Below are 13,797 nucleotides of genomic sequence, written 5' to 3' on the forward strand. Positions count from 1 at the left end.
CTAGGATTTCTTATAGCCAGTAGTAATTACAAATTATTCAAACCTATGGCTGGGTGTGGTGGCATGCACCTGTAGCCCCAGCTACTCGGGAGGCTGAGGCAGGAAAATCACTTGACTCCGGGAGGCAGAGGTTGCAGTGAGCCAAGATCGCATCGCTGCACTCCAGCCTGGGCAAAAGAGGGAGACTCTGTCTTAAAAAAAAAAAAAAAAGAAAAGAAAGAAAGAAAAGAAAAATTTATTCAAACCTAGAAAGCAAACACTAGACAAAGCCTTTCACATTTCAAGCTTTTCCTTATCAATGAAAATCTGCCCGAGAACAATGTTCTGGACAAGAAATCGTGACTCCAGTTTCATGTGCTGGGTCTGCTGCTCCCCGGCTAACGATCTCGCCAGGTCAGAGCTTGTCTGGGACCTGGGCTTTCTGGTCAGTGAAGTGAATACTTGCAAAGTCCTTTTCAGCTTGAGAATGTGGACTCTACTGGTACATCTAACAGATTTATTAAAAATGAAAAATTCTGAGCACATTGTGTTTTATGTTTGAAAAGTACATATAAAATAGCTAACTTTTTAAAATAAATAATACTTTTTTATTTATGTAAATCCATGTCTATACAATTTAAACTTTTGATCACTAAGCTCTTTTTTGGAACACACACTTTGATGGATTTCAATAAACATGAATAATTTTTTTTTAAATCTTGCATTTATAAAGTTTACGCAGCACCTAAATGTGAGCTTTTAGTGATTATACTGAAATTCACATAAATGTAGTTGGCAGGATTTTTTTGTTTTTGAGAATTGGTCCAAATTAAAATGTCATTTTAAAAAAGTCAATCTTGCCGCATTTCAAATAAGCTAAAGTCACATTCACTTCACTCCTTTGAACCCCATCATCCTTGCTCCTCCCAGAAAACTCTTTGGTCTTCTTTACACTCACCTAGGTCCAGGTTGCCCTTTGAGATTCATCCAGTTGTCTCCAGGGAGTTGGCCTTCCAGAACCGACGAGGCAGGCCCTCGAGTGCCTGGGTGCATCTGGGCCACTCCTCTGGAGCTGACCTTGGCTGACTTTGAAGAGTCTTCTTACCTTCTCATGCACAGGCTAGTTTGGGCATTTCTCAGTAGGCATTGCTTATTTCTAAGTGTTCGTGGTGACCTACACAAAGGCTGCGTGGTTTTAGGCAAGTCGCTCAACCTCCCTGTGTGTGAGTTTTCTTATTTGTAATGGAGAATATCAATGCAGACCTCAGAGCATGGCTGAAAAGATTACATGAGATTATGTATGTAAAGCTTTTATCTGGGTTTCCACCTCACTAACTAGTGGAAGCAATATTAGTAATTGACAGGTCTTGGGTGGCAGTAATAATAATACCAATGCAGCCACAGTAGTGATACTACTACTGGAAAGTAGCATCCAGGTAGATATGTGCCAAGTACTAAATTAAACCGTCCACGTGTCTTATCTCAACCAATACCATGAGGAAGGTTCTTGTAGCATGCTCGTTTTAGCAAACTAGGACATGGAGGCTCAGAGAAGCTAAGTAACTTGCCCAAGGCCAGTTAGGTAGAAAGTGACAGAGATGGGAAATGAACCCAGGCAGCCTAAGTCTAGAGCGAGTGTTCTTAATCTTTTACTAATGAAGACTAAAAATGGGATGTGGTGGCTCATGTGTCTAATTCTGGCACTTTGGGTGGCCAAGATGGGAGGATAGCTTGAGGCCAGGAGTTCAAGAACAGACTGGGCAACATAGCAAGACCCCATCTCTACAAGAAAAAAAAATAGCCAGGCATAGTGGTGTGTGACTATAGTCTTAGCTGCTTGGGAGGCTAAGGCAGGAGGATTGCTTGAGCCTGGGATGGGAGCATGAGGCTGCAATGAGCTATGATCATATTACTCCACTTCAGCCTGGGTGACAGAGCAAGACCCTGTCTCTAAAAATATTAAATAAGTAAATAAATAAAAAGACTACGGAACTGTCAGTTTACGGTTACATCTGTCATCAACATTGCTTGTTCAAGTCATATCACTCCATCCAGGTCTGCAGGTGGAGGCAGGTACCTGAAGCCACCAGGTTTTCTTTTCCAAACCTCTATAACCTCTCCAGGCTTCCTGGAAAGAGTCCCTGAGAGCCAGCTAGTAACCAGAGAAGGGAAAATGTCTAAAAGTGGAAGAAACAGTCTTCACATGAACAGTAAGCTGGTGAGAATGGATAAGCTTCGAAGCATACTATCTGGGAAGCACTGTCAGGATTTGTCAAGCGTTTCTGGACCGAAACAACGACATTGTGCGGAGTGAAGACTTTTTCATAAAGAACAGCTTGAATCAGGGTGCTCACGGCCCTGGGCAGCTCAGCTTTTTCACCCTCTGGGCACAGTTTGCGTTCAGTTCTCTGGAGTGCGAGGATGGGGAGGAAACCCTCATTCCTATGACAAACTTTATGAGGAATGCAAGCTGGAGGGGACACAAGGCCCACTGGGCACATCTCACAGCTTTCAGCTCCTGGGTTAGGGCTTAGGAGAGCAAAATCTCAGTCTTTTTAGTTACTTTAGTTATCAGCACCTCTGGATTCAGGTGTTTCAGAAACAGCTAGATCCTCACTTGAGGTATCTCAAAAGTCTCAAGTGAAAATGCATCCACATCTGAAAACTATTGGGTCATTATGATGGGAGAGTAGCCACCTGTGTCTCAAAGCCCACTGGGAGGAAAAACCGCTTGTAGCCTGTATTGTGGGATTTTCTGCTTCTTAAACTGGATCTTGAACTTGAAAAAGAGAGTGTGTTTACTAAGAAACATTTTTGGGCACTTACACTATGTTCTCTGAGCTTCAAACATTCCTAAAGAAAATTGACGTAATCAGTTTAGTAATTTGAATGGTTAAAGAGTGCTCATGAAAATGACATCCCAGGCCGGGCGTGATGGTTCATGCCTGTAATGCCAGCACTTTGGGAGGCCAAGGCAGGAGGATCATTTGAGGTCAGGAGTTTGCGACCTGGCCAACATGGCAAAACCCTGTCTCTACTGAAAATAAAATAAAATAAAAAATTAGCTGGATGTGGTGGTACATGCCTATAGTCTCAGCTACCTGGGGAGCTGAGACAGGAGAATAGTGTGAACCTGGGAGGTGGAGGTTGCAGTGAGCCAAGATCACGCCACTGCACTCCAGCCTGGGTGACAGAGCAAGACTCCGTCTAAAAAAAAATTTAAAAAGAAAAAAAAAAAAGAAAATGACATCCTTCTGTGCTGTGTCAGTAGATGCAACTATTGCATCATTCCAGCCTCAAGACAATACCTAGAATTAAGAAAACTACTTAAAATATGTTTTCTGCTCTTATTTATTGAACTGTCTGCACTGTGAACCACAGCATCATGAGGTTAGTAGAGGAGTGGGCTGGGATGGAAACCAACCTGTGTCATAGACACTGTCCTGGGCTTGGAATCACGGAAGTGTTTTTATCCTGACCCAGCTTGCCAAAGCTGTGCCTACTGACACCAGAAAACTAGCCTGAAAGTCAGACCCTCAATCAACTGCCCTAGTTCTCTGCACTTCCTCATTGAAGAGTTCTGGTCTGGGATTGTAGAAGGATGATGGAAGGGCGTGTAAGTATGAGGGAGGAAGGTAGGAAGGTAAAGGGTGTGGTTGTACGCATGCAAGTGTGTGTGTTTGTGTGCGTGCGTGATGATGGACAGTCGATGCACCGCTGGACGGTGCGGATGCTGCAAAACAAACAAACAAACAAAGAAACAAGAATTTATCTCCTGAGCCAGTGTTCCTCTGGGCGCTGTAGAAAGGGACAGATCGGAGGGCAGGGGACAGACACTCAACAGTTGCAGTTGAGGCTGCAAGTGTGGACTATTCTGGCCGATTTACAGATAGTAACAAACAGAAACAGGAAGACATATCTCCATGATGCCAAGAAAGAGGTCAGGTTGGTTTTTTCTTCTCAATGAATTGTCTTTCTATCTGAGGCACATGACACGTGATGGATGACAGTGACACGACTTTAATGGAAGGGGCAGAAGTTTAGTTGAACTTGATGCATTAGAAAATAACCTTGAAAACAGCAGCATTTCCAGTGAAATCAGTGCAAGGCAGCACATCTACAAACCAAAATCATCTGTGACTTGCTACAGTACAGTGTGAGGACTGCCTGGTATAGACAAAGCAGAAAAACTGAGAGGTCCTAGTACTGCTGAGATATTAATGGCATTAGTAATGTCAGGAAGACTTGAGGATTCAGTCAAAGCTACATGGCATGGTTCTCAAACTCTAGCGTGCATCAGAATCACTTGGAGGGCTTACTAAAACTCATATTGCTGGGCCTCATACCCTGGGCTTTACACAGTAAATCTAGGGTGACTGCATTTTTAACATGCTCCCAAGAGACGCTGGTGCTGCTGGTGGGGGCCCATACTTAAAGAACCACTCTATCCAGCAACCAGAAGCAGAGCGTCATTCTGCTCCATTTAGTAGATTATTGTATCCTCATTCTGATGACTAGATTTGAAAAGGTATGCAGAGAAATGGTAAATGATATGGAAATGATATGGAAAAAGGATTGGGAAATGATCAAAAGGATATAAAATAAAATCAGAAACATAAGACATAAATAATTGAGAGTTTTATTTTAAGAAGAAGAGAACAATATTGTTTAATGGATATTTTCAATATATCAATATTGACTGGGATTAGGAGGTTCTCTGTACCCCCAGAGGTTTGGCCAAGACAAAAATAGAATTACAATATAATAAGAAAGATCAAGATTTGGAATTTCAAAACACTGCAAGGCATTGAGAGAAAGTGTTCAGTTTCCAAAGAGATCTTGACTTAGGTGATTTCCATTTGATATAGAATATTCTAGTCCATATGTTTTCTTCAAATTATTAGGTTCTATAGAATCCCAGAATAAACTTGTTCATGTTTCAAAAGGATCTGGGAAGGAGTAAGGATATAGTTGGATCGGAACCAATTTTCCCTCAGGTTTTATCCCAGTAACCACATATATCTGTAAAAGACAGGCCTTCATCTCTCCTTATGTGAAAGGTTTGTATTTTCACCAACTCAAATAAGAATTCCGTAGATTCAAAATGTGATTTTTAGTGAGACATGCAAATCCAAGCCATACAGAGAATTCCATAAGATGCTCTTTTGCCTTTTAAAATATTCTGTTTGTAATTGTTCAAATACTCGCTACCAAGGGAATCTGTGCACTAGTAAATAAGTATGTCCCAAACTTATTTTCAATTGCAATCTGTTAACTTGTGCTTGATGCTAGTATTTGAATTTTTTATGATTAAAAAATTCACAGATGTTTTCTGTAAATATCGTATACAGTGGACATATATAAGTTACGTATTAAAATCCACTTTATGTGCTTTAACGTGTTTCTATTGGATTAAAAAAAGTTATCACCTCCTTGGGCAGAAAGGACGCATACCTGTGACCAGGGTAACTATTAACATTAATAGTATTTTTGACGTTGAAAAAAAAAAAAAAGGTTACAGATAAGTGTCAAAGGAAGGTGAACTATTTAAAAATTTCTCTGATGTACCTGTCTAGAAAGGTTGCTTTGGAGTAAGTTCAGTCGAATTTTAGGACTCAGAGAACAAAGGTTTTCATCTCAATCATCTCAAGATGAATTCATGAAGACACCTGTAGACCCAAACCACTCATGTCCCAAAGATAACTGTCCTTGGAGAAATGGAGGTGAAAACCCTCATTGCCAGGTATGCACACACACACCTATAGAAACACATTGCATCTACATAAAGCTTCTGAAAGAACTAACTTAAGATAATGATCATTAGGATTTTTAAAAGTTAGATCATTAACATGGGAAAAATACATTTATGGATCTTTATCAGACACTGAGAAGCTGTAGGAACAGTTCAAAGTTCATCTCCATTGAATACAGACGAGTAATTAACCTCTGACAAAAATAAACACTTTGAATATATATTATTTATATGGTGCATTTACATTTAAAGAATGCTGAAAGTGTGACACTTATCCCTGCAAATCAGCATTGTCTATAGACAGTCAGCATCAGCATCCCTGGAGCTTGTTGGAAATTTAGCCATGCCCCAGACTGACTGAAGCCAAGTTTGCATTTTAACAAGATTCTCAGGTGATTTGTATACTCTTCAGATATTTAAAGTTTAAGAAGCCCTAGCCAAAATTATCGTTATCTTTTTCTGTAATTTTTTTAGAAGACAGATTTGTGAATTCAAGCCATGATGTATAAAACTATTAGTTTGTGATTCTTAAAATTCTAAACAGACTTAGAGATACTAACCATATATGAAGACACTCAATAATTATGACAAATTTTAAAGGGGACAATAAGGCGGTCTTTTCCTTTATTATACTAGGCATACAATCAACATAGAAACTTAAACATTATTCAAAATCACAACATAGTAGTCAATTAATATGTATTTTAAATCTGAAATGGCAAGTCATCCTAACTTCATATTATCGTATATTACTATAAAATAAAGTCAATTATTATTTTAATAATGGATTAAGCTTCTTTTTTAAAAAAAAAAAAGCCTAAGAAATCTCCACAATATTTTTATTGGCACTAAGTATCTCTATTCCTCATCTGCTCTTTTAAACTTCTTGTTTCAATCCTATTTTAAATTGTGGGGGAGTCTAAGACCATTTCTGCATGGCCAAATCAACCGAGGAATCCACCCCTCCTGAACCTGGCTCCTTAATTTAGGCTCCCAGGCAGGGAAATGCTCTACCTCCCTTCCTCCCACCCACCAGGTACTAGGAGGGAGGCAGTCCCCTTAACCTTTAAAAACAAACTTCACTATAGAAAGAAATAAAGAGTTAAGGGAATAAAAGGAAATCAAACCGTAGCTAGTCATAACCTAGATGACTAGTTTTGACGAATTCAGGATTCTGGTAAAGTAATGGAACTGTCCTAGTTACAAGGATAACTCTTTCTGCTGGAAAAATATCAATTCCTTGGTAGCTAGAAATTTTAATTATGTGGAGTAAAAGATGACCTGCTACCTCAGGACTGTTGGAAATGCGACAGTTTTCCATGAGGTCTTTGGTCCTGTTGCAAAGTTAACATTATTGGGTATATGTGTGCACAAATACATACACACACACATGTACACTGAGATATGTGCACACTGAAAAATAACTAGCTCCATAGGAAAAAGAAACCTTGTAGAAAACCACATAAATATCCATCTATTTTCACAATTTAAACAGTAAGGGCATGTTATTAGTTGAATTGAAAAATCTCTTAGCTGAAACTACATGTTTTAAAAACATGGGTCAAAAACAACCACTTAACTAGTGTAATTTTAAACAGGAAGTTTTATGTCTTTCTTTTTTCTGAGATGGAGTCTTGCTCTGTCACCCAGGCTGGAGTGCAGTGGTGCGATCTCAGGTCACTGCTACTTCCTCCTCCTGGCTTCAAACAATTCTCCTGCCTCAGCCTCCCAAGTAGCTGGGATTACAGGCGTCTGCCACCATGACTGTCTAATTTTTTTATTTTTAGTAGAGACAGAGTCTCATCATATTGGTCAGGCTGGTTTCTAACTCCTGACCTGAGGTGATCCACCTGCCTTGGCCTCCCAAAGTGCTGGGATTACAGGTGTGAGCCACTTCGCCAGGCCAAGTTTTATTTCTTAAATGTAGAGCCAAACTCTGTGACAGGAACATGTTACAGTTCAGTTTCCTCAGCCCTGGTATCCACTGACGGATGAAAGCTTGCAAGGTACAGGGAAGGAGAAAGACTTAGATTTTGGTAACCACGGCTTCAAATTCTGACTCTTCCCTTGTGTTTTGTGGCCTCCGACAAATTTTTTATCCTCTCCTCTCTTAGTCTTAGTTTTCTCACCCATAGAAGTAGTATTTTTGTGATTATAGTAAAACACCCAGCATGGGGCCTGGCACACATGTGGTCACAACAAGTACATATTATTCTCATTATAACTCTTACTATTGGAAATATGCAAATGGAGCCACTATTTCTATAAAATCATCATTTATTCCTCTAAAACCTCACTATGGATGTTTCCCAGCCCCTGTCAAAACCAACTTACCTTTGTCAAGTCTCCCATGGTGATGCTATTCAATTTTAATTAATTAAAAATAAACAGACTCATCATATTCAATCTACCAACTCCATCAGATGTTCAAAAGAAATGTTTTAAAGGCATCAGTTTTATTAGATTGATCATACAGTGATATGTATTGAAAATTCTTTCCCACTTCTTAAGTATTTCAGTCCCTCTCCTGCTTCCATAAGTAACCTCTGGGAGGAGACACAGATTCAAGTAGAGGATTTATTCACACATGTGCGACATTAGAAGAGGCTCTGGAGGGAAGGCATCAGCATGCAGTCTCCCGGAGTGGTCCCGAGACCACTCTGGGCATCACATTTGGGACAAACCAATAAGATTAACTTATTACAAATGATTCCCCAGTGACCCTGAAATACTGTCCTTGCTGCCATGTGAATGGGTTAAGTTGATGTGCTGCCAAGAATTTTTTCCACTGATTATATAGACATAACTATAAATCCATTGCAAATGGAGGGAAGGTATCTGTGTCTACATTTGTCTGCATGAACAAAAACAAAAACTGAGACACATTGATTTTACAATGTGTTTAAAGTGAATTCTTCTTTGCAATTTCCAGACTACATTCTTGCTCTCTGAAAACAGGCAATATGACTTTTCTTGCGTATAAATTGGTTTTTGGTGAAAAGAAGTTAAAAGATTTCAAACTTAACTTTTCATCAACAGCTGATGGTCATTCAGTTTATGACCTTATAGGATATAGCTGATATATATCACAGTCATAGATGGACACTGTGAAATCACAAACAAACCTAATCATTAAAATAGGGGGCTGCCTGTTTCAACTGCATTATGTACCACAGACAGTATGAAACCAGAAAAACTTGGTCTATGCTATTTATTCTCTTTGTCTCAATCAAGAATAACTATTAATATATTCTGAGAGAGAGGAAAGGTGAGGCTTTCTTGTTTCATGATAATGTCACATTAGTTTATTTTTTCAGAATACATTAAAATAAATTTAATTTACTTTTAATAGCTATTATTAATATTTTTCCTTTTGTTTTCTGAAAACAATCAGACAATAGCTTAAGAAACTACAATGTGGATCTAATGAATCCTAGTTTATATGAAAACCAAAGCCTATTTCAGGATTCATTTTAGAAAGTACATATTGAAAAACTATATTGAAAAATGACCTCTTGGAATCTAGATTTACATGGCAACATTTGAAACTAGTGGCCTAGCTAACACAGTCAACCATGCAGAAGGAGCTGCAACATTTATAGAAATACCAAAGGAATTCTTGTGAACAGTAACTGCCGAAAGGAAAAAAAGAATGAATAACAATGGCTTCATGGTTTCAATGCTGGTGACATTACTGAGTTCATGTTAGCAAAATCGGGTCCCTTTCAAACACAATTATGTAAACTATTTGTATTGGATTGAAAGGGGTTTTATTCTGTTACATACATGCAGCATTAAAAAATCTACCATCATGTAAAAAAAGAACGGTCTGGAAAAAAGTAACTCTCAATTTTCCTCAATCACTCAGATTTATTTTAAAGTCCAGGTAAAAACTCTGAAACTCATTTACTTCTTATAACATCGTGGCCATATCATATCCCTTCCTTCCTTTCCTACCCCCAATCAGCCCTTCAAACAAAATATAAAAGGAAACCCCTGCCCCCAAGCAAAACAAAAGAATATTGCGTGAAGACCTCAACAATTTTTTTTGATGGTGAAAACACTGGTAACATTATTTTCACTTCAATTACTTAACTCATCTAAACGATGTCATTGCTTCACCAATGCTAAGTGCTCCTGTGGCATGAGAGGGAATCCAATGCAAGGAATCCAAGTGAAACATCTCAAGCCTTGGCCAGGCAGTGGAAGTGCTTGGTAAATGCAGAGTCCTCTGGGTGCAAGGGTGCTACACATCGCTGGGTGAGCGCGCTCTCTGGGCGAGACTGGATGGGATGCAGCCGCAGCAAATGAGACAGAGCGCTTTCTGGATCTCTTGGTTTCTGAAAGCATATATGACAGGGTTGATGATGGAATTGTAGGTGGCGGGCAGGAGGGTGGCGTAGGTATAGATGGAGGGGTAGGTGTAATCTGCTATCAAGGAATAGAGGGTGAAAGGCATCCAGCAAGCAGCAAATGTCCCCAGGATGATAGCCAGTGTGGAGACCCCTTTCCGGGTGGTCACGTAGTGAGACGTGGCCAGGAAGTGGTGCTGCAGGGCTATCTGATGGGCGTGCCTCATCACAATCTTACAGATCTGGATGTAGAGCTGAAGCATGAGCGCGAACATGAAGAGGAAGGACACCGAGAGGATAGCCGCGTTGTTCTTGGTGAGCGGTCTGACCACGCTGCAGGTGGACTCGTCTCGGAGGCAGTTCCATCCCATGACGGGCAGCAGCCCCAGGCAGATGGAGGTCCCCCAGAGCATGATGAGCATGACATAGGTGAACGTGACCGTCCTCTCCGAATGGTACGTCAGAGCGTAGTATAGTGAGAGGTAGCGGTCAACAGTGATAGCCAGCAAGCTGCAGACAGAGGCAGAGAAAGAGGCGACAATGAGGCCGATCGTGACCAGCTTGGTGGCTTCTGACTGAAGCAAGTAGGCAAAAACAAAATTGATGATGAGTCCAATGCCGGCCAGCAGGTCTGCAAGAGCCAGGCTGCCTATCAGCAGGAACATGGGCGCTCGCAGGCTGGGGTTGTGGAAGATGATAAGGACCACAATGGCATTTTCACAGGAGATGAGGGTTCCCGAGGTACACAAGACAATGTCCCAGGGGTTGACTACGAGCTCAGGCTCCGGCTCTACGACAGGAACCCGGGAGGAGACAGCAGCCGAGATGTTCTCCGCAGCAGCGGCATCTAAATAATCCCGAGGCAGCCCGCTTAAATTGACCTTCAGGTCTTCATTCATTTTAACCCCTGTCCTCTTCAACGAAAAGACAGGCTTTTTAATGTTTAGATACAGCAGGGTGACAATCCAAGATCATGCAAAAAACACACAGACAAACAGAAAGCCAGTCACTACTCAGATGCCAATACCGAATGCCACAAGCTTCGGGAATGAGGAACTGTTGTGAAATGAAACAAAAGCCAAAGTCTCGGTGGTTTAAACCCCACAACAAAAATGCCGTTTGGCATTGGAGAAAACACAGGGTAGGACTTCAGAACACCAGCGTGAGCGAGGCAGGCACACACGGACTCGCGGCGGTCTGTTTGCAAAAGCGCCAGGAATGCACATTGGAAAATCACATCTCGCATGCTGAAAACGAACAACTGTTTGACATCTGGGCTGTTGCCGAGAAAACCACGCGGCAGCGGCAGGTCGCGAGCCGGGGGCCGCCATCCTCGATGGAATATTTAAATCACCTATTTCCATCGTACTCCCACCCGCCAAACACATCCCACGCGCGCGTGCACACCCTCAAACGCACCCCCGACTCGAACAAAGAGGGGCTCCCGGACTCCCGCCGTGCGCACGGGGCAGTCGGGAGGGCCACAAAAGGGAGGTGTGTGCAATGGAGGTGCCGAGACAGACAGACAGATGCCCATGCACTGCCGCCACTTCCCTGGCGGCGGAAACGGGAGTCGGAGGCGAGGGGGACAGACAGGGTGCGGGGACAGGCAGCCCGCGGGGGCGGGGGGTCATCGAGGAGGTCACCTTGGCGCGCCCAGGCCGAGGGGGGCTCCTCCGGTGCTTCCGAAGCGCGAGGGCTACTCGTGTCGCATGTCGGCCCCGGTGCCCGCGGTGGGAAGGGGCGGCGGCCGGGCTCGGGAGCGGGCCGGGAGGGTGCTGGGCGCCCGCTCCGCGGCAGGTAAGCGGCGCGGCTGCAGGTGAGCAGCAGGCTCGGCTCGCGCGCCCGGCTCTCCCCGCCGCGCCCGCCCGGCCCACACGCTCCCCGCGCGCGCGCCGCCCCCACCCCGCGCGCGCCCGCCCGCGGGAGCCCCGGGAGGCTGCGCGCGCCCCCACGGATCTGGGCTGCGCTAGGGCGAGGGCAGGCGAGGGCAGGCGAGGGCAGCCCCGGGGCGGGCTTGGAGCGAGAGAATACGGAGACTGAGAACTGCACGGTCGCCCTGCCTGCGTGCACCGCCGCGCGCCCCACCCCAGCCGGCGGCCCTGGGTTTGCACCGGAGGGCGGGGCGGACAGGGGAGCGCTGCCTGGGAGCCCCGTGACCTATTTCGTTCCTGTGGTTTCCCTGAGGAGTTCCAGTCTTCAGGGTCCTGGCTGCTCCACGCCTTCACCTAAACCGCTGCATTCAGGGCCAAAAGAATTGCTTAGAGTGGTATTCACGATCAGCAGCAGGGATGCGGGGTGGACAGGTTAGGGAAGCAGATCTTTAAAGAACAAAATGCCCCGCACGCTTTTTTAGGATTGCGCATGGTCCTGGACCTGGTTCATGATCACTGTTCCCCAGGAACCGTTACTTAACTGGATAGATGCTGCTGCTATGTGGACCATCATTATCATCACCAAATTGCACTTACTAAGTGCTCTTTGAGCTGTGTTTTCAAATGGAAATCATTTACTGAGTTCTTGTAGATGCTTCCTGCAGACGCTGGCCAAACCCCAATTCATTTAGATACTGAAGTGGCACTATTAATTTATTTTTTCATTTTGCCGCTTCAATGGATTCTAAGATGAAGAACCTGATAGCTGTCTGCTCTTATGAGTCCATGTCTCCTCTGGATATAAAATCCAGAGCTCCTCGTAGATCTTAAGTTCGAAGATGATCCCCCAGTTTAAAGATGGGAGAAGGAAAAAGTGTGACAGTCTTGTCTTGCCCTGTCAGAGGTGAAGGCTTTCCCACTGCCTTTCTTCCACTTGCCCAGGCCCTTCTGTATGAATGGAGATGGCCAGCAGGCAAGGGACTCTACAGGGGCATCATCAGCTGGCCAGCCTGTCTCCCCCGGAGCTCACATCATCTCTATCCCAGCCCAATGGATTCGGACCCTCAACCACCCTTGACTTTCTTCCTGCTTCTCCTCCCCTTTTTCCATCATTCAGTTTCTGGCTCTGCAGGGTCACTCCACCTCTCCCTACATGCCGCTTCTCATCATCCTCAGCTCCCTGGTTGAGGCCCTCATCCCCTCTCACCTGCATTTCTGGTACCCACCTGCCTCTCCTTTTCCCAACTTCCTCTATTTGGCACATTTATTCCATGATGTCCAAGACCTCCGGCTGCCTCCAGAATAGTCTGAACTTTTTACCTGGACAGATTCTGCTCAGTAGTCCGGGGTGGGGCCCAGCTTCTGCATTTGTAAACCTCTTCCCCAGTGCTGCTGCTGCTGCTACTGCTGCTGCGGGTTCACAGATCGTACTTGGAGAAGCAAGGTTCTATGGAGTTTTCAGAGTGAATTGTTCATGATGGGGAGACATCAGACACCTGTGTGTGCCAAGAACCTGGCTAAGGGCTGGACATACAAATTCAGTAAGACACGGTCTCTGCTTGCAAGTGTGCACAGTCTGGTAGTGACACACACAAACATGAACAATAATGGCAGGCAGCAAATGCTTTCATGAGGGTATGCCATCTCAATTTCTGTGTGATGAATCAAAGAGTTTTAGAACAAAGGGATGAAAAATGAACAGTCGTTTCACAAACAGGTAGTAGTTTTGGCAAATATAGCTTGACCTATGTGGCAAAATTTTAGGCATCTCACACTGGCAATGCAGTTTAGGGGAAGTGAATGCATGGGGCTGACCAGACACTATACTCTAGCCAATAAC

General features: G+C 43.6%; 1 protein-coding gene across 1 annotated transcript; it reads right to left on the reverse strand.

The window, feature by feature from the left end:
* Positions 1–4,604: 4,604 nt before the first annotated feature.
* On the reverse strand, positions 4,605–11,937 carry GPR12 (G protein-coupled receptor 12). Its single transcript, XM_064373520.1, has 2 exons — positions 11,730–11,937; positions 4,605–10,997 (listed from the first exon to the last, which is right to left on the reverse strand). The coding sequence occupies exon 2, from the start codon at positions 10,980–10,982 to the stop codon at positions 9,978–9,980; it is 1,005 nt and encodes a 334-aa protein (XP_064229590.1). The 5' UTR covers positions 10,983–10,997; positions 11,730–11,937; the 3' UTR covers positions 4,605–9,977.
* Between the last annotated feature and the right edge of the window lie 1,860 nt (positions 11,938–13,797).

Source organism: Aotus nancymaae, unplaced genomic scaffold, assembly GCF_030222135.1.
Source record: "Aotus nancymaae isolate 86718 unplaced genomic scaffold, 86718_ANA_hifiasm-v0.15.2.pri h1tg000009l, whole genome shotgun sequence".
NCBI lineage: Eukaryota > Metazoa > Chordata > Mammalia > Primates > Aotidae > Aotus > Aotus nancymaae.